At 39.7% G+C, this 21,878-nt stretch overlaps 1 protein-coding gene across 1 annotated transcript in view; it reads left to right on the forward strand.

Moving 5' to 3' along the window:
* LOC107081948 (ligand-dependent corepressor-like) overlaps window positions 1-15,808 on the forward strand; it is a 22,329-nt gene extending 6,521 nt beyond the window's left edge. The window contains exons 2-3 of the mRNA XM_015370332.1: window positions 3,776-3,866; window positions 14,361-15,808. Of these exons, the coding sequence (XP_015225818.1) occupies window positions 3,776-3,866; window positions 14,361-15,498 (1,229 nt within the window). The 3' untranslated portion in view covers window positions 15,499-15,808. The remainder of the gene's footprint in view (window positions 1-3,775; window positions 3,867-14,360) is intronic.
* The last annotated feature ends 6,070 nt before the right edge of the window (window positions 15,809-21,878 follow it).

Genomic DNA, 21,878 nt, shown 5'->3' on the forward strand with positions numbered 1-21,878 from the left:
AGGCTTTTCTCAGAGGAAAAGATGTTTTTGCTCTTCTCCCGACTGGTTTCGGCAAGAGTTTGATCTATCAATTGGCTCCTCTTCACCAACATAGGCCAATCAGCTAACCAGTATTTTTGCCCCTTCCCAAAATTACTTCAACCGAAGGTTTCCAGATGGATATGCGGAGCAAATCCATCTGGCGGAGCCAGTTTACCATCCCACATCTTTATTTGTGAAATGTTCGGTCGCTTCAATGTTTCCACCTGCCTTTAGAGACAGCATGGCCATCTCCAAAACGTCCACCTCTGAGCAAAGCAATCTAAATGTCCAAACATTGGGAAAGCCCAACTCACCGCGCAGTAAGTGGTCCAGGTCAGCTTCTGGACAGCAGATAGACTCCGTCACTGTAGGCGTCGGTAGACAGCAGCCACACCAGATAGCGCTGCCACCTCCCTCCATCCCATACCGGTGTCAGAAATCCCACCGTAGCGCGTCCATATGGCGTTCTATCCTATCTTGTGGTAAAGCGCATGCGCAGAAGGGTTGCACTTCAAAGGTTGCAGGTGGACAACGACATATAGACGCGCTACGCTCCAATTTCGGACTTGGATTTTCTTTGACGTTTATAATTTTCACCATTGTAATAGAATTATTGATAATAAGTAATAATTTCCACTTGATTTCTGGAATAGTGGTTCTTTGCTCAGGGGACATTCACATTCATGTATTCCGATGTATACTTTGTCCAGCAATCAATTCCCATCCCTGCTCTGTTGCTACCCCCCTGGGAGTCCTGACCCCCACTTTTCAAATCCCTGCTCTAACATGCCTGCCAACCAGTCCAGTACAAACTTTACGAATTTTCTTAATTCAACAAAAATCTTCAACTAGAAGTGGAAAACTTTGACTAATATCGTTTTTTTCTTTGAGCGATGACCTCCTGTGTCAAATAACCCAAGTCATCACAAACAAGATTGGTGCAGATTGTGTTTTCCAGACATCATTGTGACAGACAGCCCACGCGATGGGAAGCAGAGCATTTCTTTCCTGCCCTTTAACTCAAACAGGAACAGGTAGCTCCATATGCAGATGCACAAACAAAATAAGCAGTTCCTAAAGTCGCTAATGAACTGGATGCAGATTCTCTAATGAGCTGCACAAACAGATTGACAGCAGGGATGTCTCACTGCGGAGGTCAGTTTTAAAAACGCTTAATGCAAAGAGCGCACAGCTTGAGCGATCTAAAGTATTCACAGTGGAACGCCACCAAGACGGATGGTTTTACCTGAAATTAGAAAAGAAACTAACCCTGAAAATACCTCCGCAATAAGGTTGTTAAATATCCCTCGGTTACATGGTATGGTTGCCATAGTAACTGCCTTCCTGCAGGTACATCAAATTGTGATTGCACTCTAAAACCTTGTATAGGAAGGCTTTAAACACGGCTGATGAAAATCAGGAGGAGTCGAGCGGGTCTGAGGGGGGGGGAAACAAGCAATGATGTGAAAAGAGGAACGGTGCTGCAGAATAAATACAGGAGGTGTTTGGAGACACCTTCTGCGCACAGACATCAGATGGACCTCTATTTCTCACCAAATTCCTGTTTTTATATTTGTGTAATTTAGTCTTCTTCTAGATTTCTTGGTTTCAAACATTTTAAAGGCAATGATTGCCTACAATAAACGTTGGCCATCTGCAGAGCTCATTCCACTGCAAAAACAATCTAGAAATACGTAAAGATTACTTAAATTAAGTGTATTTACCCTTAATTTGAGTAGGTAAGTAAGAGGATTTGCCAATGGAATAAGTATTTTTACTCTTAATATAAGATAATCAGATAAAATGCAATTAAAATAAGACATTGCAATTGTTTTTTCTTAATTTAAATCAAAAGTGTCTCACTTACCTCCTCAATCCAAGAAAAAATGCACTTATTTTAAGAAAAAATGACTTAAGATTTACATTTTTTGCAGTGCTCTCGTCTCCATCGCCCACATTTTTCACTGTAGAGCTAATAACACCATCAGCGATGTTAAAACAGTAGTGCCTAAGCATATTTTTATAAAGTTTAGACCCTTACCTTAACTGTGGTTTTCCTAAAGCAAAGGTCACTGAGCCCTGGTCATCAGGACAAACGCTGTTCTGCATTTCTACGATGTTTCCCCGCTGCTACACACCTAACAAAAATAAATGGGTCTTTAAAAGGCTCGAGCTGCACTTCATGGCATGCTGAGGGTTTATTACCATCATTGATTCAGCTGAGCTGGAGCCGAGACGCATTTAAAAACATGAAGGCTTTGGAGGACCAGGGTTGGGGAGCTTCTCTCTAAATGCTGCCAACGTTTCCAATTCCAGCATTTTTCAATAACAAAAAGAAGCTGAAAGCTTAAAATGACGCAGTGCAACTCTGAAAGGTATGAGACTCAGATCATATAACAACCTTCAGTAAATATTACATATTTTTAAGATTTTTATGGTTTTATTTGCACAAAAAAGGAAACTGTGGAACATGATCTGGTTATTTTATTGATTTCACAGAAGCATCCATTTGAGGTTTAAAAGTGCTTATTGAGCAGAATATTCTGTGTTCTGCTTTCTACTGAGTATTACTGAGGGTATTAATAGCTGATGTTAGCGGGTTAATAAGTGAGGTTTTCTGTTCAGCCCATAGTTTTAACAAATCATTACTGTAATAAGAGCAATGAGGAGTTTTTTTTAACGTCATGAACCTCTGTGTTTTTTTACTTGAGTATGGAGTGAATTTTGTTTCATTATTTTTGCAAGCAAAGTAGACAGTTTGTAGAATATCAAAAAACGGAATCAACGTATTAATAGAAAAATAAGGTTATAAGAGTAACTTTGGTGTTATTTTTTTCACATATTAGGTTTTTTTTTTTCAATTAAATATTTAAGAATCTTATTTTGAAATTTTTTTCCCAGGTTTTATATTTTGTAAATTTTCCTTTCCAAAATACATTTTTAAAATCTTTCATTTCAAATTCCATTTCCCTTTATTTTACTCCCAATTCAAACATTCTTTCTTAACGCACACATTTACCAATTAAAATGTTGGTGCTAACGTCCAGCAAACCAATAGAAACATCCAAAATGATGAGAACGTGATCTATAAAACACAATTTGAAAAAATACAATCCCTGTAAAGCAAGAGAAATTTGAATAATACAATTTTATAATGTAAAATGTGTAAAAATAAAATGCAATCTGAAAAAACAAAGTTACTTTCAAAGGATTTTTTTATTTAGAAGTTTTTAACATTTTTTAAAGGTTTATTTGTTTGTTTTTCACCTTTGCAGTGCATGCTGGGTAGATGACTGGACTGCTAATGTTAGCTGGAAGGCTAACATTAGCAGAGTTATTTCATTATCGGTTTACGTTTGACTGGTGAAAATGCGAAACTGCGCTGCTGCCTCAAAGTTTTCACGAACCGTTATACATGAGATATTTCTTAGAACAAACAAATATTATGGGTTGTGATCTACTGTTAGCTATGTTAGCTTGAGCTAACACCATGTTTTCCATGTGTTTTTGGTATTCTCTATAAAGCCTCAAACTCAACAATATTTCTGACACGTTGATTGAAAAAGATTTTCTGGATGGGAAGTGAAACATCTTCAAACTTGGAAACAAAGTCCAGTGGATTGTTTTTTACCCTTTGTTGGAATAAAGATAACACCGTTAGCAGAAACTAGCGTGAAATCAAAATCTATTTGTAACATCATGAAGAGGTTAGACGTCTGTTAACTGTTTTCTGCTGCTTTGATTACATCCTTAGACGGTGTCTTGGACCTCTCCACCAAGAAGAACAACAGCAGCAGAGGCCCCAAAACTCTGACAGGCTTCACCCTCACACCTGGGGACAAAGGGTAAGATTGGTCACAAGAGGAAAATCACTCTAATTACTACAGTTTTTATTTAGGTTGTTAGTTGCTTTGAAATACAGAACATCCTGTTTCTAGAACGGTAGCACAGAAAACCATTTCGGTATGTTTTGACGGGTAGCACGACTGAAACTGATCCAAACGTGGAGTCAGGAGGACCCTGCTGTCAATCAGAAGCCTCAAACTCATTAAAACATGGTGGCCGAGTCGCAGCGTTTGGTTTAGGAGCAAAAACAGGTTCACTTGTTGAAAGGGGAGCTAAATACAGGCCAACCAATCGTTTTAGAGCAATGCCAGGAAAAAAAAGTCCTCTGTCGTAGCATCACTAATATAATCAGTTGTTTTAGTTCTTCTAATAAATTGACTGTTTCTTTCCCAGACAGAGCCACATGGGGAGCTAGTTCAGCGCTACATAGAAAGTTTCTGTAGATCAGTGCTTCTATGTTTCTCTCTTATGTCTGCTTCTGCACACGCTGAGCCTGGTTCTGGTTCTGCTGGAGTTTTCTTCCTGATAAAAGGGAGTTTTTCCTCTCCACTATCGCCGCATGCATGCTCAGTGCAAGGGATTACTGCACAATGCAAGTAAATATCTGCTGTCACCGCTCATCTAACTGAACGAATCCTGCAAAGTCAATGACTGGATGCAATCAGACAGTTTTCATAAGGTAGAAAATGTATTATCATTCTGACTGTATATCAGATTTAATAGTCTCTGCAAATTGCAGTGAATTGGTGCTATTTAAATAGATTTAATTGAATAGAACTGAAGTGAAATTAACTGTTTTCAGCAGCAAGAACTCAAGCTGGGTTCAGTTCAATTCAAAAACAGGCCCATCAACAATGAAAGGTTTTGCTGATATTTCTCTCCAGGATAGAGTTACAGTCAAACAGGAAAATACCAGATGAAGCCACTCTGATGAGACAAAGCCAGAGAGAACATAAAATTAGAAACAGGCAGGGAATATTAAGGTTTAATGAAAAATAATCCTAACAGGTTGAACTAGTAAATGCTGCAGAATGGGAGAGTAGAGGTAGAATGAAAGGTGGTCTGTCTGCCTTCCAGCAGCCTAAGCCTATAGCAGCATAACTATAGATAGCTCAGGCCTGCCTGGATGTCAAACAAAGGATTAATATGCAATAATGGATCCGTAGCATCTGGTATGCTGTGAGCTTGTTTGTCTTCCATAGAAACTTTGGAGCCTCGTTAGATTGAATGGTGTAAAAACGGTAAAAATGTATGTCGTATTTGGCCTTTTTCCCCTTCTTTAAAAAATGTGTAGGTAGAATCAGTTTAGGCTCCTGCAAAAATGCAGAGCATTACTAATTGGAGGTTGCAGGCTGTTGTTCATCAGAAAAGCTCCTGGCGTTCTGCCTGATTCTAAACAGGATGCGTAGATTTTATTCCACCTTCCCCTGTTATATTATATTTTGCCCCTGGGCAAGGCATTTAACCCCAACTTACCTGCTGTCTATGTGAACAGACATGTAGGAGGGTTTTGGCCAGTTCCTCAACTGGTTTCTGTATCCGACAGCAGCAGAGTGTTTGTAGAAGTTAATCAATCATTGTTAAGTCGACACAAAATGATAGATTAAAGAGCCGATTGACCTCCGATGAGCCGTCGGCTTTTCTGGACGGCGGCCATGCTCTGGGTGTCAGAGACGGATTTTCACTCCTGTTTCCTCACAGAAGCCGCTGTGGATATTTGACCCCAGGTGATGATGTCATACTTGAATCAGATTTAGACGTGCATCTGTTCGTCAAGCTGCCGTCAGCTGTCTTGTTTCCCTCCAACCGACACGGCCTGACGAAGCCACGGGTGAACGATCCGCTGCCGCTTTCGAGCTGTCGGATAGGTTGTCAGGACGCGGATCAGTCTGATGCGTCACTATCAGCGTAAGGTGGCGGGTTTAAAGTTCCGCTTTGAACAGAACTCTTCTGGACCTCTGTGTTTCTATTAAAGGCCGTATCTCTGCATCAACAGTTTAGCGTTACCAGTCCCCTAATCCCATCTTTTACTATCGTACCTCAGAGCTCATTTTCTGCAGATCAGAGCAGAGGTGATGTTTAGGTAGCAACAGCTGATGTTTTTATGCAGAGGTGATTATAATTCGGACTCCACCCCCTCCTACCTACCCCCCCTGGCCCCAGAGTCAGAGTTCAACAGCCGTTCGGATTGACAAATCACGGCTTTATGTTTTCCGAAAAAGCAATCAGCTGCCTCTGCCTCTATTGACAGTTTCCTGCGTTGCTTTCCCCGTTAATTTATTGATGCGCACGCTCTGCCTCGAAGCCATGCTGGAGCCGCCGGCCGCCACACCTCGCTTTTTTGCATCAAGAGGGAATAAACAATCGACACTAATTGCGGCTGCCATTTTCAGAAATACTTTTGATCTTTGGGTCAAATATGGATCAGGGAAAAAAGGTCGATTGAGAGAGCATGTGCATAAAAAAATCTTCCTCCTAAGATGTCAGCAGCAGTCCTTTTGATCCAGAAGTAAATACTTTGGTTGTGATCTTTTATTTTACAAGAGTCCCAGACGGTTAGTAAGGTGGCTGTTAGAAGAGAGAGGTACCAAGCTGAGGAAACTGCCAGTAAATGCTTTATTAATGTAATTTAATCAACAATCGGTCAGAAAAAATGTAGCAAAAGACCTCAATCACAGACTCTGAGGTCAACAATATCATTTAGAAGGTGTCTTATCTGCTTTTTTTGGTTTATTTTAATACATATCAACATTTTTCCCTTCCTGTAAAAGTCTCCTGGTTCCAGTTTGGGATCAGTGAATAACTGGTATGTGAAACATGAAGGATCTGAGCCTCTTTATTACCGATTCAATTTAGTTTTTTATAGTACTTAAATCCAAACTGTGTACCTTCAGCCACCAGGGGGCGCTTTACCTGTAGCTTCCAGGTTTAGCGCCTAAAGCATCTGGAAACGCTGCACAGTCGCAAATTTTTCCTCAGTGTTTTGGAATCCGATTTCAGACGCCTTTGGACCCGCAGGTTAAAAGTTACTTGTAAAGACGAGGTCGTATCATATGGAGTGAAGTTTTCTCCATTATTTTTGCAAGAACCCATTTGTAGATTGAAAATTTGAAAACAAAAAACTCTAGAAGTAAAATTTTTCATGATTTCTAAATAAAAAAAAGGTTTTGAAAAGAACTTTCCTGTATTCTCAGATTCATTTTTTTCTCCAAATGTCTTTTAAAAGTTATTTTTTTATTGAATTTTAATTTTCAAATTTCAGGGTTTTAGATTAAACTTTTATGAGTTTTATTCTTTTGAAATTGGGTTTCACAGATCACATTCTCTTCACTTCTGGGGTGACGAAGCATTTCTATTGTTCTGCTGTAAGTTAGCGGCAATATTTTTATTGGTCAAGAGCGTGTCTGTATTTTGTTTAAAACAAAAAGAAAAACTGCAGGGAAAAAATAAAGAAACAAAAACGCTACAAGAGCAGTAAAGTTACACTCCAAAACTTTTTTGTATTAAGAAGTTTTTCAAATGAATCACTTTTTTTTTTTTTTTACAAATTTACATTTAAAAAATTTGTAATTTTTCAAATTTATATTTACAAAATGCATTTTTCACTTGCAACAATAATGGAACAGAATTCACTCCATACATTTTCCCTCTGGATTCAACCCTGGTTTTGCTTTAACTTTGGGAAACAGAAAAATCCTCTTGAGACTCAGCTTTGTGCTTCCCGCCTCCACTCACAAACACACACCTTGCTGTTGAGGCAAACTTAGAGCGTGTTCCTGAACCCTGGAGACTGTGGAGACCTGGAGCTCCCAGGAGCCCCGAGGCCCACGGGCTCAGAAGTTTTCCTCCCAGTGAAGAACGATTAGATCATCAAATATGTCCCAGAGTAGGAAACAGAACCTGTAGATCCAGTTCATCTGCCATAGCTTAGCAAACATTACAAATATTTCTGCAAGGGAGACTTCCAGGTAAAACAGAAAAGACTGTGAAGCTGGCAGTTCAGGATTCTACCAATAAAATAAATACATAAATAAAACTTTTATGCATCTCAACACTGCAAAAAATCGAAATCTAGATAAGTAATTTTTTCTTAAAATAAGTGTATTTGTTCTTGGATTGAAGAGGCAGTGGAACAAGACAATTTACACTTAAAATAAAAAAAAAACACAATTGCATTGACTTATTTCAAGTGCGTTTTATCTAATTATCTTATTTTAAGAGTAAAATTACTCATTTCATTCCAAACTATATCATTTACCTACTCAAATTAATGGTGAATACACTTAATTTAAGACATTTTTACTTTTTTTAGATCGTTTTTGCAGTGAAAATGGAGAAATGAACTCTTTGCATTTAACCCATCCCCTTTGGGGAGCAGTGGGCTTCCATCGTTGGAACGCCTGGGGAGCATTGTGGAGTTAATGGTCTTGCTCAGGGACCCAGAATGGCAGTCTGTGCGAGTGGGTTTCAAACTCACAACCTTTTGATTCCAAGCCCTATGCCGTAACCGCTAGGCCGCCACTCCACCGTCAAAATTAAAATGTATTAGTGGTTATTTGTTCTGCACTCATCAATCATTCTCACCCACAGTGAGATTTTGCTATTAAGAAAAAATAAAAAAATTTAAATATATATAAATATTTCATGTTAGCTTTGCTTCCTTGTGTCTTTGAAGCTTTGCTAAATGTGAACAGAGGCAAACTAATTAGCTTCCATAAGTTATGTTAAAAAAAGCTGCATTTTCATTATTTTATTGTTTTTAGTGACAATGATAAAATTTTGAAGATTGTCACTAAAACTGAATAAACGATGGTTTATAGAGCAGAGTTTATCATGGTCACAGCCTCTCTCCATCGATGCAGCCGTCATTCTGGGTTTTTTCTCCTCATTCACCTTCTTTATTCCTCTTTGTTAAGGCAGCTGACATGTAGCCCCCACCAATCCAAGAACACATTTAATTTCCTGTGTAAATAGAACCTGGTTTCTGTTTGAATAACGATGCAAACATGATGGTTTAAAGTTTCATATATGGTTTGGCTTCCAACTATAGGTGTATAGGCATATATATGATGAAATATTAACTTTGCTACTGCAGAATATTCATTCGTTGTGCTATATTAGTTGTTTTCTGGTGCTGTATTTTTCAAACCTATGTGAAAGACTTGTGTTCACTGCGGCGCCGCCTCTCCCTGTGTCGGTCCCCGCCCCCACCTCATTCTGCGCCGCCCCTGCTGATTCGGCTCTTGTTTATGAAATTTAGCAGTCATTAAGATGGAGCATAAATTTTGGTCTATTGTTTGCAAGCAAAGAACAAATTTTGCAAACGGAAATTTGAAAAAGTTCAAACATGACATAAAACTGAAAAACTTCTTAATCAAAAAGTTTTGAGAGCAACTTTGCTGTTTCCTCTGATTTGAACTGTATTGTTGATATAAAATTTGTTTTATAAACTTTATATTTTCAAACTTTGTCTTTTTTATTTTTTTTTTATTTTGCGATTTCAGATTCAGTTTTACTAATTCTATTCTACAAAATTATTTTGAAGAAGACAAATTTATTTTGGTTTGCATCGTCGTCAGCAACAACATTCTAATGAGCGAGCATTCGGACTGGACTTAAAGTAGAGAGAATGTGATCTGTGCAACGCAGTTGAAAAAACATGGAATTTCGTAAAAAGAGAAATAAAAAAATAGGATTAAAAATGTAAAATCTGTAAAAAGGAAATAGAAAATAATGAAAAATACATAAAATCTGAGAAAAAGTTTTTTAAGATCAAAGAGTTTTTTTTTCATTTCTGGATTGCAATTGTTTTGTGTTTATATTTACAAACATTTTGTCCTTTTTTTTTGTTTGTTTTATTTGCAAAACATGTTCATTGCATGCAACAATAATGAAACAAAAATGAATTCCATACATTTTGTACCAAAAAAAAAACAACAAATTTTTGCAGGTTAGACAAGACCATTAATTTGACATAATATGGATCCTTTAAGGTGATAGAAAGCTGCTTTGGGTTTGATCCATTTTCTGATTAGTTTTATCTTTCAAGAACTAATGTGCATTATTTTAAAGGAAGACTCTAGAGAGGCATACTCACATATTTTACACTCTTTAAAAAAAAAATCCTGAACTGTCCCTTTGGAATAAAAACCACAGATCCACCATTACTGTCTGAAGCATCACCCACATGTCTGCATGCTGACTGAAACAGGCTTCGATGGCCCATATTAGCCCTGTATTGTTTTCAACAGACTTAAGATGGCCCACAGTGATAAGCTGAGTTAAATCTCCTGCTGTGGACTCCCCACACAGCAGCCAGTGACATTGTGTTTTTGAATAATACGTCTCCAGGAGAGAGGTCCCTGAAGTTCCATCCCTCATATGCCGTCCATGCTCTTTCCTGTGATTATGAACCTATGGGAGTACCTTTAAAGAGCTTTTCAGCTGTTGCTATAGTTACTTAGCAGGAGGCGCATCGGCTGCTATAGGTCCAGTAAAGGCACTTGACATATGAACGTCTTTCAGACATATATGCAAATTAGAAATGCAAGATGCCACAAGAATTTCGCATCCAGGCCTGCATTTTGTTTAATGTATCATTGAGGGATTTGAATAATTCGAATAGATATAAAGTAAACCATACCTTGCAAAATATTTAGTCATGTTACAGCTACAAACACTGATGTATTTTATTGGATTCTATGTTACGGATTCACATATAGTTGCATTTAGCTAAAAATTTGAAAAACAAAACAAAAAACCTTTAACAGATAACGGTCCTACACATGTAGCATACATTTCTATTATACACTCTTTGTTTTAGTGCCCGTAATTTAAATCCAACATAAACAGCTACACTAAACGGTCAAATAAATAGTGAACAATAGGAATGCACCAGACATGTTCACAAGTCATTTTTTTGCAAGTCCAAGTCAAGTCTCAAGTCAATTATCAATTAATCGCACAATAAATTCTAATCACTCGATTAATTAAAATAAGTGCAATAATTTTTGTGCTTGCTTGTTTCTCCTTTCATCTGAGACGGTATAGCTTAAAGGTCACTATTATATCTATGGAATGATCATTATCTTGAACTGGTAAATGAAAAATACAAATTAAAAAAGCACACACACATTTTTTTCCCAGTTAAATTTTGCATCATTATTTTTTTCTTTCAAAAACAACTATTTTCTTACAGTATCTACCTGACATTTGTGGTAACAACTTTTTCTAGTTTTAGGAGTAAATGTCTGCTCTTTTATTTTTAAGTGAAAATAAGGGCTGTGGAAAAAAAAACAATCACAATCCTGCTTTTTATTAATACATATGAAGTTAGCAACTACAACAGATAAAGAAAAACCCTAAATAAATAGCAGGACAATAACAATTATTTCATAAAAGAAACATTGTGGCAATAACTTTTTGTAACTTAATGCCCTGGAACAGACAGAACTAACTTGGTGGACAGTATTTTAAATTCATTTCAGTTTATTTATTTAGTGCCAATTCACAACATTATTCACAACATATTTCTCCTCTATGACTGCCATAAAGTTTTTAAAGCTGGGCTTGTCGATCGTGCATGCATGCGCACGGGCGCACGGGCATATATGTCACGTAGCGTTGCGTCAGCGACGTCAGTGCTACGTGACAGTTTGACAGCCGTTTTTTTACCTCTGCTGTGTGCGGGTAAGGCGAGCGGCGATCAGTCAAGTTAGTAAAACAAAAAACACTTAGAAATAAAATATTGTTCACAAGTCAGAAATCACGAGTCTCAGTCGAGTCTGAAGTCCTTCAAATGCAAGTCTAAGTCGAGTCTAAAGTCATTAAATATGCGACTTAAGCACAACCCCAGTACGAGTAACAAACTCGAGTCCCCATCTCTGGAATGTACCGATATGAAAATCTCGGCCAATATCAAAATTACGTTAATATCTGATAAACTATATTTACAGATATTAATCTCTATGCCATTTAGAGACAATGGAAGGCTGACTACAGTGCTGACTTTGTTTCTCTGCTATGTTAAAACACCCACAATCCTTTGCTGCACCTCAATCACTGGCATATGACCAAAAAATACCGTTTCTGAAATAAAAACAGCAACTGCATGGAAATAAATATCAAACTTTAATGTCGTCCCAGGGTTGCTTAATGGACAGATATTCTTAGAAATAATTGGCTAAAACCAATTTTAAAGCCGTTATATCATACTTCCCTAGAAATCCAAAAAAGTAAAAAATAAAAAAAAAACTCGACTTTGTTTTCCAAATTTGAAACGTACGGTAACTTTTTTGGAATGACTAAGACCTGGATGACTGAGAATCTTCAGTAGCATACTTCTCTTGTAAATAAATTTGTGTGTCATTTCATGTTAGTATAAATGCAGCTCTACTGTTTCTGACCTCAGAGGTTTGTTAGAAAACTTTGGAGAACATCAGGCATCAGGAGAACCAAAGACCAGAGACGTTCGAAATTTGAGGAGAAAAACAATTTCGTCAGATATATTATTTCAGATATAAGTGGTTTGCACGGAACTGCATTTGATCGTAAAGCCGTATGTTGTGAAAATAAGCTTGTTGCGGAGAAAAAGCTAGAGTATGGCAGACATTCCAAGTCTCCAGGAAGTTCCAGGAGTCTCCCCGGTACGATAGTTGTTCACGGATGCCCGCGAGTCGGATAAATTATCGCCATACACGCGCCGCTTTATTTTAAAAAGATATACATATAAAAAATATAACCGCGAATGTCTGGGAGACAGTGATTCACCTACATGTTATGAATGCTGGCGTACCATAAATGATAAATTATGAACAGTTTAGTTTGTGCCTTTAAGTCGTTGCCGATAGGAAGACGTTACTTGGATGTAACCTAACAGAATATCTTCAGAACGGCTCAGAATTACACAAGACTCAAATGGGTGAATAGAACATGATGTAATAACGTAAAATCAAGGGCCCAATGTTAAAAAAAAAACGGTTTTCCCCTTTAAAAGAACATTAAAAAGCATTAAATTAGAGTTGCTCATTCTCATCCTACATAAACCCTGTTTAAACATTTAGCCTACAAATACATGGCCATGCAATGGAAAGGAAAGGCCAGTTAGAACAGATTTAAAAGCACCCAAATAAGTATTGGTCCTACAAATAAGTGGGGCAGAGGTTGATAAGGTACCTCAACATTTTCCTCAAGCAAAGTTTTACTTTTTAAAGAGTAAAAGAAAGTACTTTGTAAAACTGCGACTCAATGTTGAATAGCAGTTGCAATTGATGGCTAATTATTTTAATGTTTAAAATGATGTCATCAGACAAAAAAAATGATATTTCAAAGTATAAAATGAAAAAAAAAAACACAAAAAGAGTGACATGATTAAAAAATGACAGATTTATACAGAGAAAAAACACCTTGCCATCATCTTTTCACATAAAGTTGTTCATCCAATCTTTAGATTAGGTGATGTTAGGAAATTATGAACCACTCATCAAATGTTAAGTGAATTTTACCTGCTCTCTGTTACTCATGGTGGGTGGAGTAATCAGAAGATTTACTCAAGTGAGCGTAGCAATACTCAAACAACAATTTAAGTAAAAGTTCAATAAAGTACATCTACTTCTAAAAGTACATTTTTACGAAAGTTTCCCAAGTAAACGTAACTAGTTACTATTGAACCTCAGTCTCAATGAAAATTAAACAATATTAGGAAACAATGCAGATAGAGATTCGACTTTATACTGAATATTTGACTATTTTTGGTAAATATTTGACTTAATAAAGTTTTTATAAGTACCCATGCTCAACTCAAAGCCAAGTCACAAGTCCTCGTTGCACAATTCAGAGGCTGATTCCAAATCAGGCAAATTTGCCAAATTTGGATGGACTCAAAGTCATGACACAATTCTTTACTAATACAACTAAGTGAAGTCTCATGTCATCAAATGATGATTTTAGGTAAAGTTCAAGTCTTTACCGCTTGCCCTACCTGCTAAAAACCTGGTCTTAATTAAAGAGTGATGAGGAGAATGTCATTGCTAAAAGACAGCAACCAGTAGCTATTTTTCTATATATGAGACCAAAGCTAGCCCCATCTAAATCTATATATGTTGAAATGACATCATCCAGCAGTGGGTCCCTCTGAGAGGTGAAAGGGCCAAATCAAAGCCACTCGTGCAAGGGCAGCAAAGGATATAAGAATGGGTCAGAGGTTTCCTATCAAGCAGAACATCATCAGCATATAGTCGGAGCTGCAATGGAGTTCTGCCCGTCACAAAGCATCTCATGTGTTAGGATGATCCAGTCAAACCTGGACTTCAACCTAAGGAAGAATCGGATGCCCTCCATTTTGTCTGAGTGAAAATAACTTTCAATCAACCCCCCTAAATAGTTGCTGTTGTAATTTGAAAACAAAAACAAAGCAAGTCTATAAACAGAAATCAGACCAAACCTTTAAGTCTAGGTTTTTCATGTTCTGAAATTTGTTCTTCTATTCCATGCAGACATTTGCTGAAGGCAGAGCGCACCCTGTCAGAAGTAGAAGAAGAGGATGGCCTACTGCAAAAAAGTTTGCAGGATGGACTGAGGGAGAGCTACGTCATCTCCAACTCCTTCAAGCCGCCGCTGGCCCGCTCGCTGCGCATCAAGGAGGAGCTACTTAGCCAGAAGCACCGCCTGTTAAGCCAGCCAGCAGCTCTTTCTTTGGCCAATCTAGAGTCGGCTGGTTTGCTTAATCATGGCCAATCCCACTCCTTACTTAGTCAAAAGGGCTCCGCTTCTCTCTGGGAAAGCAAGGCTCACCTCGAAAGCCTGATGAAGCTGAAGCAGGCTGGTGGAGCTCTAAACGACCTCAAAGACCTGCCTACATTCCTGGAAAATCACCACCACAACCACCATGGAGCCTTCTCATATAAGAGTTCCCTGCACCAACACAGCCACAATCAGGTGTCTAAGGCTCAGCATCACCTCAACGAAGGCAAGAGAGAGCAAGGCCATTCGCCGCCCGTCGACCTAAAGATCCCACAAGTACGGGGAATGGATCTTTCCTGGGACTCCCATGCCTCTGAGCTGTACGGTTATGGAGCCATGGGGGTCGGGGCAGGCGGCCATGGTGACAACAGTCTGAGTCGAAAGCTGAGAGCCATCCTACCCAAGCAGAACCGTCGGGGTGGAAGTCTGGGAAGCCTGCTGGACGGAGCCGCCGAGTACTGGAACTCTGACCTGGACAGTTCCACCTCGGGGCCGGCGTACTCTATCTCTGACGTGGAAGTGGACCCAAGCTCAAAGCAGCCAAGGAAGAAGAGGGGCCGTTATCGGCAGTACAACAGTGAGATTCTGGAGGAAGCCATAGCAGTAGTGATGAGCGGGAAGATGAGCGTGTCTAAGGCGCAGAACATGTACGGCATCCCTCACAGTACCCTTGAGTACAAGGTAAAGGAGCGCATGGGAACCCTGAAGAACCCCCCAAAGAAGAAGCTCAAGCTGATGATGAAGATGGAAGCAGGAGGCCAGGAATTCGCGGGGGAGCCGGATAACGCGTCAACGACGACCCCGCGAGACGACAGCCTGGCGCTAGCTGCCTCCGAGCTCAAGGAAAACACAAAGGAGAAAACTGATGACGAATCCAAACCAATGGACTAAACAACCCACACATGTTAAACCTCAGTCACGCGGCTTATGTCAATTTAAACACGGACGGGGCTTTCTTTTGTGCCAATTTACTTTGCAGTATCTGGGTGAGCACAAACGGAGGGATGGTATGAGGAGGTCTCCTAAATAAAAAAAACAACGAACTGCAGAGAAACATCTAATCAGACACCTTGTGATCCGCAGCACCCGCCAGGTGCTGAACAAGCATTTGTTTAGCTTTTATATCCAAAGCTTAACAAATACCACTAAGGACATTAGTTCAATGACAATTTATGGAAATTCCTTAAGCATGCTGATAATCCCCCCCAAAAAAAACACCCCACCTCTCCTTTTTTCTGAACTTTACACACGGATCTGCTGCTGCTTATAAGTGGAGTTTGGGCTCTGGATGAATTCTACTGCTGAGGAAAACATAAGAATGTTTAAATTCAAAAAGAAAATTTGGAAATTTGGACCCCCCCCTTCGCCCCTTTTCTATAGAATTTGCTGAAATTGGTCAGTGAACTGTTTCTTACATTTGAAAAGCCAACTGTAGGATTGAATCATCCCATCGTTTCCTCACAAAGGTTGGGAATCAAACCCGTTCTCCTCTTGCCAGGTAGCCATGATGCTTTAACTGCAAACTTTTTCTTTCCTCCTTAGAAATATAATCTCTGTGCAGACGAAAGCAACATTAACCCGTCCTCTTGTGAGCAAGAGGAGACACAAAAGTCATTCAGGGATGCATGTTTGTGAGTTTCGTGGACACTACTGACTTCTGTAATCAACTCCTTTTTCTTCTCTCTTTTCTTTTTCATTTGGTTTGCTTTCTTTTGCACTACACTTTGGGTCTGGCGCTTACAGACCACGTTACCTCGGCATTGTTGCCCATGCATCATGCACTTATTATGGTCTGTCTCTGAAGCCCAGTCGCAACCTTGCAACGGGTCAGAGGTGCACATCGCCTTTCGGATGCTGATTCATTTTCTGACGCGGGACGCGCCGAATCCACCCCCCTCCTTTCTGTTTGTTTTCGTTTTCTCGCCAAGGGATAACTTGAAGGGTACTCTGATTATGGATCAGCTGTTTTTAGGGCGGGATGCTACCTCATGGACCTCCTTCAGTCTGACACTGCTGATCCTGGAAAAAGGCGGAGCCGCCTTCGGGCGTCAACTCCGAAGTGAGCTCCACTCCCTCACGGACCTCTAACTGGACGACGGCCTTTTTTTGGATCAGAATATGAAACTGTGCTGCTATCCAGTTCATGGTCTTGACTCCTGCAAAGGCTTCAGCTGGCCCAGGCTGAACTATTTGAACTTGTCTTAGTTAATAACATATTGCTGATGTTTGTTTTTTTTCTTTGTCGTTTTGTTTGGGTTTTTTTTTTTTAAGCAGACTAAGCAGAAGCAGCTTAGTTGAGAAGTTTTAAACAAAAAAAAAATCCCCCCCGCACCCCCTCAAACCTCAAAGACAGTTTAAAAGCAGTTATGTATGAAACAATGTGCATTTATGGTGGGGAGGGCGGGTGGGTAATATGCAGCGGGAGGGGTTAGTTGTTAGGTGGGGGAGAGGCAGATTTTAATATATTTTAAGTTATTGTGACTGATTATGTAAAAGCCAATCCATGATTCTGGGTGTTTTAGGGGTTTTTTTTGTTTGTTTTTTTTGTTTTCTCTTCTCATTTTTAACTCAGGGTAACTGAGACAGAAGACGTGGGTTGCTAACACGGTGATTTCTCGTTGGACCTATAGTAGACCGAGAGGAGGACAGGACGGGCCTCTCACAAAGTTCTTTCTTTTCAATTACTGTGGCGGTGCCATCGCAGAGTAGACCTGCTACCGAGACAGGAAAGAACAGGAAAAATACGCTGAACGCCGGCTTTGTGAATCGAACTTGTTGAGCTGAACTAAAATAGCACTTTCTCCAAGAGTAAAACAAGTTTGAGGTTATGCATGTAGTGTAGCTCTTCTTTAAAGCCGACGGAGCAGAGAGCGATGAGCGGGGCTGGATAAAGCTTTAGTGTATGACGACTTTCCAAAAGTTGCAGCCCGAACCCAAACCTCCGTGCTGAAGTTGGAGAGCTGGAACAAGTTTGTTTTAGTGTAGCGTCTCATTGTTCCCCCTCCTCTCATTGAAATGTCGCTCTTTGCTTTGGACGCTGCCTGCCGCCCCCCTCCCAGTCTGATGATTGATGATTCACTACTTTGCAAATGTATTTTGTTATTTATTTGTTTATTTTCTCTCTAAATGGCATGCACTGCTTTTATTTTGGCTGAGTTTTGCGTTAAGTGTTATTGTTAGAGCATCGAATAATTAATCTTTACCATGATATGTGTGAACTGTAAACGAGTTACAATCTAATTGGAATTGATCTACAATCGCGTCCCCTCCCCTTTGTGGTTATTGGTTCCCCACATCGGGCTTCAGACGATCCTGCATGAAATGCATCCAACACTTAACAACGCAAAGCGTTGAAAGTGTCTAAAAGGCCGCTGCGTGTATCCAGTCGGAGCCGGCGTAGGACAATGCACTGATCTGAGGGGAAACATGCTGCCCACCCAAACCAGCCGTGAGGGTTAGTTTTAGAAAACTAAATTGATGTTTGGGCTTGTTCCTTTGTTAAAGAGAATAAAAACAAAGGTAAAAAAAAATCTTCTTTTTAGCCACTTTTAATGTAATGTATATAAAGCATAAAAACAAATGTGAAGAATCAGCTAAATTGGCATGAAATGCACTGATTTGCATGGACAAATTCAACCAGCACTTAGAGTGAATTCCCCTAAGAGGGGCAAAGTCCTCCAAAAGCCAAACGAAATCTATCAAATGCTCCTCGACCCTTACTGGTCGTTAGGGCACTTACCTTTTCCTCCTTATTGTCATTGTTTTGTACAAAGTCTTTTCTTTTTTGGTCTGTTCAGCCGGATCATACCTACCGAGGTGCATGCCATTTCAGTTGTACACTTATTTCCATATTTTGTTCTTTTTCTTTAAGTGTAAACGGTTAACAGATCCACCTGTCCAAAAAAAAACACCCCTCTTTAAAGTAAGTCTCAGCACATATTTCAAAACGACACCTCGCATGTCTGTTATGCACATATACCAAGAATGTAGTGAAAGGAACCTCTCAGATTCACCTCGTTTTCTAACAGACTGTTGTCTTTTTTATTCTTCTGCTCATATCGGTTCTTTACGCTGCTTTCATCTGTATATTGGAAACACTCCAACAGTAGCCTTGGTACTGTTAATGTCTCAGGATTCAGCCAATAAGTTGGGTGGCGATATTTGTCAGTCAGAAAAAGGCACAACCTTAACTACCTACACTTTGTTTATGGACATGTACTACAGACGGATGACGGATTAACATTTTGGAGGAAACCACGCCTTCTGAACTGGTTTCATATGGTGAGATTTGCAGGAATGAGTGAGTTTCACGATCTCTCTTCAAGAAACATTTAGAAAGACAGAGCATGCAAAGACACCAAAAAGCTTTGGAAGAAGTCGTCATTTCCTGGTCTTATGCTAGGTTTATACCAGCCGCGTTGAACAGCCAACGGTAAAAGTGACGCAGCCGTACACCTCCAAATCGTAACTTGGCTTGGATCTCGTCTTCATTGTTGGGTTTGTAAAAGAAAGAACTGAAATACACAGAAATGCATTTTCATACGGCTTCTGCAGAAGGAGAGACAGTTGAACCCGAGACTCAAACACACTGACTCCCCCTGGACCTCCTCCGCAGAGCGTTTTATTAACACAACATGACACATGGTTACAAACAGAGTATTGTTCTGACAGAACAATTGATCAGTTCATAAAGACAGGACGCTCCACTAGAATGACAAGGCAGGATGGCCTCCTGACTGAATCATGAGACAGGAGTGGAGCATCTCATTTCTACAATGTCTCATATGAACACACATTACTTTATTAATCATCATTGAATAAACCTAACATTCATTTAAAAATGGGCGGGCTTAGAGCGACCCTCATCGAAGAACCGACATCAAATGTCCAAGAGGATTCAAATGACTCCATTTTGTTAAATATTCTTATCTTGACGCCAATTACTGGTATAATTTCAGGGCAGGGATTATTGGTCGAATTTATAAGTACAAACAAGGATTTTAAATTCTGCTTCCATCGCTTGTGGAGTAAATCAATTCTAAAGCAGCAACCCATCAGCTTTTAGTTAGTGAAACAAAGTGTTTTAAAGAGATCTGTAGAGGTTAAACTGTCTGCAATAGATTAACTCGTCATCTTCCAGGTCTCTGCCGCTCCGTTTATTTCTGAGTGCCAAAGCCATCTTTGATCTGCTGCTTTAATAGTTATGACCTGAGCTGCAGAGAGAAATCAGCCCTGACAGTTGATTGGCTGGTGTCTTTGTTTACCCAGGAAACGCACCCCATGTGTGAAAAGGTGGCACTCCAAATCACACCCTTTGGTGTGGATGCTGTTAGCGAGGAAAGACACTCAAAGTTAGCCATTTTCAGCGCCACTGGGGCGTTTTTAATTAAACTCTGGGGAAGCACAAAGAAAAGCACATTATCTCTCCTCCGCTTCAGGTTCTCCCTTCGTCCGTTTTTAGGCATATTTATACATTTTCAGTCATATATATTAAAACAGATCTGTAACGTAAAAGAATGATAGAACCGGTGGGGAAGTCCCGAGGCGCAACTGCTTTTAAGGGGACATAACTTCCCCATTTAACATATTTTTGGTTGAAAATGTAATTTTATAAACCAATACACAAACGCGCTGGTTTTAATCAATAATAAGTAAGTCAAAGTTGATTAAAACCGATGATGGCAGGTCTGCGCCTGATGTAAAATGGATAATCAGAAATTTGTCAAATGGAGTTCTGTTGAAACTGGTGTTCCACAGGCAGTCGTACATCCCACAATATCTCTGACCTCCTCAAATAAGCGACCCAGCAGAGCGAGGGATCAGAAGAACTTCCATCGATCTATTTTTTCCTCCTGGTTGCGGGTCGTGTGGGGGCTGCTGCCCGTCTCCAGCCGCCTGCCATCTTGACCCCACAGAACACGGTCTGTATATCTGCTCCAGACCCCCACCTTGAGGAAAAAAACGTCTCCAGCTTAATTCGTCACCCGTCTGTGAACTTGGGAAGCAGAGCCGAGAGCTATACCTCATTCAATGAACTCCTACTCCTTTCTGTGCCTCTGAATCGTTTACCTGGGTGCTTAGCAAGGCGTTAACTGATACTCTGGGAAAATATGCTTCTTTTCTTTCTTTTTTTTGCCTTCCTCTCATGAAGGGAGGAGGGAGATTCTTAAAATATCTGACTGACCAATAAATGCCACCCCCTCCCACTCGCCAAACACCACAGACAACAGAAAAACAGGGAACACAACACTTTTTTGTTTTGTTTGTGAATATTTCAATGATGTGCTTATGTTGTTAGCTAGAGTGAAAAAGCAAAGAGTGAACAATTTGGTTTGACTGGAGGCAGTGAGGCGGTTTGGAACCACCCTGCTCTGAGAGAGAATAAAGACCCGCGTCCTCTGAGGGGTTTTATTAGTCGTTAAATGTAACATAAGTCCAGGTTGAAACCTGACAGGACATATTTTTGCACTTTTTATTGTCTCACACCAAAAGAGACCCAGAGGGGGTATTGGGGGACAGGTGGAAACGTTAATCTTCCTTATTATTGTATTTCTTTTTAAAGAAAAACAAGCTGTCCAAACCTTTTTTGAGCATTCCACAAAACCTCAATATGATGGATTTAATGTTCTTCAGATTAAGTCTGTATTTATGATTTGTTTTTTTGTATCTTTAGCTATAATGATCAGTTTTTTTTTTCCTGAAATACTGTCAAAGCACGAAAGAAAAGAACAATGTTAAGCAGCAACTACTGTTACCTCACTAAGTAGGCCCCACATTCTGCCTGCTGAAAGAAACACTCTTTTATGTGACACAGGTGTGACGGCTATGCTCCTCTCTGCAGAGAGGCTTCCTCTGTTTCTGCTCATCATTTATTCCTCAGGTCTGGCCACTTAAAAGCAGCTGATTGTACGTTAGAAACACACACAAAAGGAAATCAAGTCGTTTTTCCAGATTTTTAGGGCCGAACACACAAAGAGCAGATTTTAGATCCGTTTTTTTCTTGAGATGATTGTTTGTACTCTTCTTACTCCTCGTGGCGAATGACTTAGCTACAAGAAAAAAGATCAATTGTTCAAACGCCAGAAGCCAGGTTTTATTAATACAATGCTTTTTAGCACATAGAGCCGTGGGAGAACAGAAGACACAAACACACACCAGTAGAGACCTGACGCTCCCAGACCAACACTCTCTCTCTCCTCACCAGGTAACCACTATCTGCGTGGGCGGGCTATATGTATAATTATGAAGCTGAGGCCGCCGTGTCTCTATCA

This window comes from Cyprinodon variegatus, unplaced genomic scaffold (assembly GCF_000732505.1).
Source record: "Cyprinodon variegatus isolate N-32 unplaced genomic scaffold, C_variegatus-1.0 Scaffold45, whole genome shotgun sequence".
NCBI lineage: Eukaryota > Metazoa > Chordata > Actinopteri > Cyprinodontiformes > Cyprinodontidae > Cyprinodon > Cyprinodon variegatus.